Genomic DNA, 3,026 nt, shown 5'->3' with positions numbered 1-3,026 from the left:
CTGCCTCATTCCACCCAGTCACTGTGCGCCTGATGGGGGCTCCGTGGTGATTTTCTTTGCTCCCTCACAAATCACAATCCACCCTCAGAATTATGCCTTACAGGAAGCTAGAGGGCAGCAAACTCAAGGACACAGAAGGCACTTCGTGATCTGAGCTCGCTCCAGGCTTACACTGCTTCTTCAGGACCCTAAAACAGATGGTGGTGCCTGCAGTCTGCGCTGCACGGTGGTTCCCTTATTTATCTGCCTACAGATTCAGGAGGGAAATCAAATGCCAGCTCTTTCACGACAATTTTTCAAGTAATCTAAAAACATGTTTCTCTTCTGTGTAACAGTGACTGTATTTCGTAAGGTGTTACTCAGCATACACGTTTTTCTTTGAGATAGTGAAAAAGCTCATTTGGGGGGGGAATACATTGTCCCTTGGAGGTATGATCACTCACTCTTATCTTGTCTGCTTTATTTATTTCACATGTTTACCATTTCTCTTTGTCCCTTACCTGGACCCCAGACCCCTCTACAGTTCATTAGACAAATATCCCTGGTGTCTCCTGAGGAGGAACTGCCACGTAGGAGCTCAGAAAATATTTGCTGAGTGAATGAATTGAGTAGTTTGAAAGGCATACTGGATCCGGCTTCATTTCATGCTAGCGTTGCTCTAGCTACCATGTAGATGGAAATTGCTTTAAGCACATGACGATCCTTCTAGTGTGATACAAGGTGAACTCAACTTCTCAGGAAGGAGCGCATGGCAGAGTCCTCCTTAGAGCTTTTCCATCATCCCATCAGCTCAGGTAGTGACAGAAAGCATATCTCAGGAGCTAGTGTCTATGACTTTCAGGCCNTATAGACTTGCTGTTAGATCTTGGTATTTGATGTATTCATAAAGGCTTGCATGTTATATTCTAAGCAACGACGGTAACAGTGAGTGTCTGTGACTATAGAACCAACCATGCAGCAGTGAATCACCCCTAATGGAAGTGACTATATCCAATGATGGAGACGGTGGCCAGGGCATACACTGGGGGTAGAGGAAGTACCCCCTCCACTTCCCCTAGCCTCCAAATAATAAGCATCTGAATAGAGACAGTGTGTAGCTTCCACACACTTCCCCAGTGCCCCTCTCTATCTCCCCTGCTTTTTCAATCAGATCCCCAGCTCTCAGCCTGGGCCAGAAAGAAGTTCCAAAGCTGCCTCATTCCACCCAGTCACTGTGCGCCTGATGGGGGCTCCGTGGTGATTTTCTTTGCTNGGCTTCATTTCATGCTAGCGTTGCTCTAGCTACCATGTAGATGGAAATTGCTTTAAGCACATGACGATCCTTCTAGTGTGATACAAGGTGAACTCAACTTCTCAGGAAGGAGCGCATGGCAGAGTTCTCCTTAGAGCTTTTCCATCATCCCATCAGCTCAGGTAGTGACAGAAAGCATATCTCAGGAGCTAGTGTCTATGACTTTCAGGCCCTGAAGTTCTTCATGTGTGTCTGCCAAAACCCCTGAAGCTTGTGTTGTTATACATGAAAGCAAGCACGACAATTTTTCAGACCCTGAGATGATGTTACAGGTGAATTTCCAGGAAGAATTCCAGCTCATTGAACCATCATACTCACCAATCCAGGTTTCCAGAGTTGGTTTTCACATTGGATTTAACTTACTTAGGAATTTAGCTTTAGATAAACTGTTTACAAATGTCCCTGAATTAGAATCTCAGCTGAAATTTTCAGGTAAGGCCACCCTTTGGTCTCCCTGGGGCCTGGTGGGGGACAACATACCTGCAGGGCAGCCAGCAGGATGCCGCAAGCAATGGAAACACTGATCTCATTGTAGTAGTGGATCTTTTTCTTGCCATTTGCAGCAAAACCGTGTACTTGTTTGAAAATGAGAATCAGAACAGGGGCAGTGTCCAAGTACTCTTTAATCCAATTGGTTCTGGTTGGGCGGGGGGAGAGATTTAAGAGAATAATTCGCTCTTCATTTTTGTTCTCTTTTTACTACCTTAGCTTATTTATGATGAAAATAAAAACACATGTACTTGTATTTTATATTTAAATTGACAAAGAGCAGGATTTTTGTTGGTTTGTGTCTTGTTCATCTTTTTCTGTCCAAGGTCACTCAGTTCAATCAATGTGTACTGATAAGTGCTTAGTATGGCAGAGCATTTGAAATGCCAAAAGATACAAAGACAGATCCTGAGAGCACAAAGCCAGTATTCAGCAAAATTAACCCTGGAAGTGATATCATGGAAATATAACCCAGGTGCATTGGGAGCCCACCCAAAACTGAGATATTAATTTTGAATTAAAAGGTAGGAAAAAAGTTCCTAGAAATGGCGTCGAGACTGGGCACTGAAGACCAGGTTGAGAAGGGGGTTTGGAGAGGGCAAGGCAAAGCAGAGAGATGCACAAGGCAGAGTTGGGAAGGATAATGCAAGGCAGGCCAGGGAATTTCCAGACCTGGCAGGCTGGAGGATGGGTGCGTGGTGGGGCATGAGGGGGCTGGCAGGTTACATACAGATTTTCCAGGGTCCTAGACTTCATTTGGTAGATAATGGAGTGTTATCACAGGCTTCTGAGCAGAAGAATCGCTTGATGAGATCTGTTCCAGAAAAACGTGGATTGATGTGGGTGAGAGCGACATCACCCACAGGATAGTTTGAAGTAACCACTACAGAGTCATCCCAGAGGGAGAAAAGCCAGCAGGAGACCATGACAATGGCCCAGGCAGGAGGGTGGGCAAGGAAGGGACAGGCTCAGGAGCACTGGGGGAGGTCAGAAGCCAGAGATGACAGAATCCAGTGCAGGAGCAGGCGACGGGGGAGGCAGAGATGACAGTGAGGTTTAGCTGAAATGACAGGGGACAGATGGAAAGGCTGTTAGCCAGTTATGGAAAAAAAGAAGGAACCTTTTGTGGTACTGAGAGGTCATTCACGTGAGGTATAAATGTGGAGTTGAAATTTTTGTTCCGGCTCAGAACATATCTGTCTTATTATTATTATTACTATTATTATTATTATTATTATTATTATTA

General features: G+C 45.0%; 1 protein-coding gene across 1 annotated transcript in view; it reads right to left on the bottom strand.

Moving 5' to 3' along the window:
• IYD (iodotyrosine deiodinase) overlaps positions 1 to 3,026 on the bottom strand; it is a 31,435-nt gene that overhangs the window by 2,858 nt on the left and 25,551 nt on the right. Inside the window, exon 4 of the mRNA XM_008591258.1 lies at positions 1,772 to 1,928. Within this exon, the coding sequence (XP_008589480.1) occupies positions 1,772 to 1,928 (157 nt within the window). The remainder of the gene's footprint in view (positions 1 to 1,771; positions 1,929 to 3,026) is intronic.

The sequence above is a fragment of the Galeopterus variegatus genome, unplaced genomic scaffold, assembly GCF_000696425.1.
Source record: "Galeopterus variegatus unplaced genomic scaffold, G_variegatus-3.0.2 Scaffold6791, whole genome shotgun sequence".
NCBI classification, from domain to species: Eukaryota; Metazoa; Chordata; class Mammalia; order Dermoptera; family Cynocephalidae; genus Galeopterus; species Galeopterus variegatus.
This window is presented reverse-complemented; position numbering and strand designations above follow the sequence as displayed.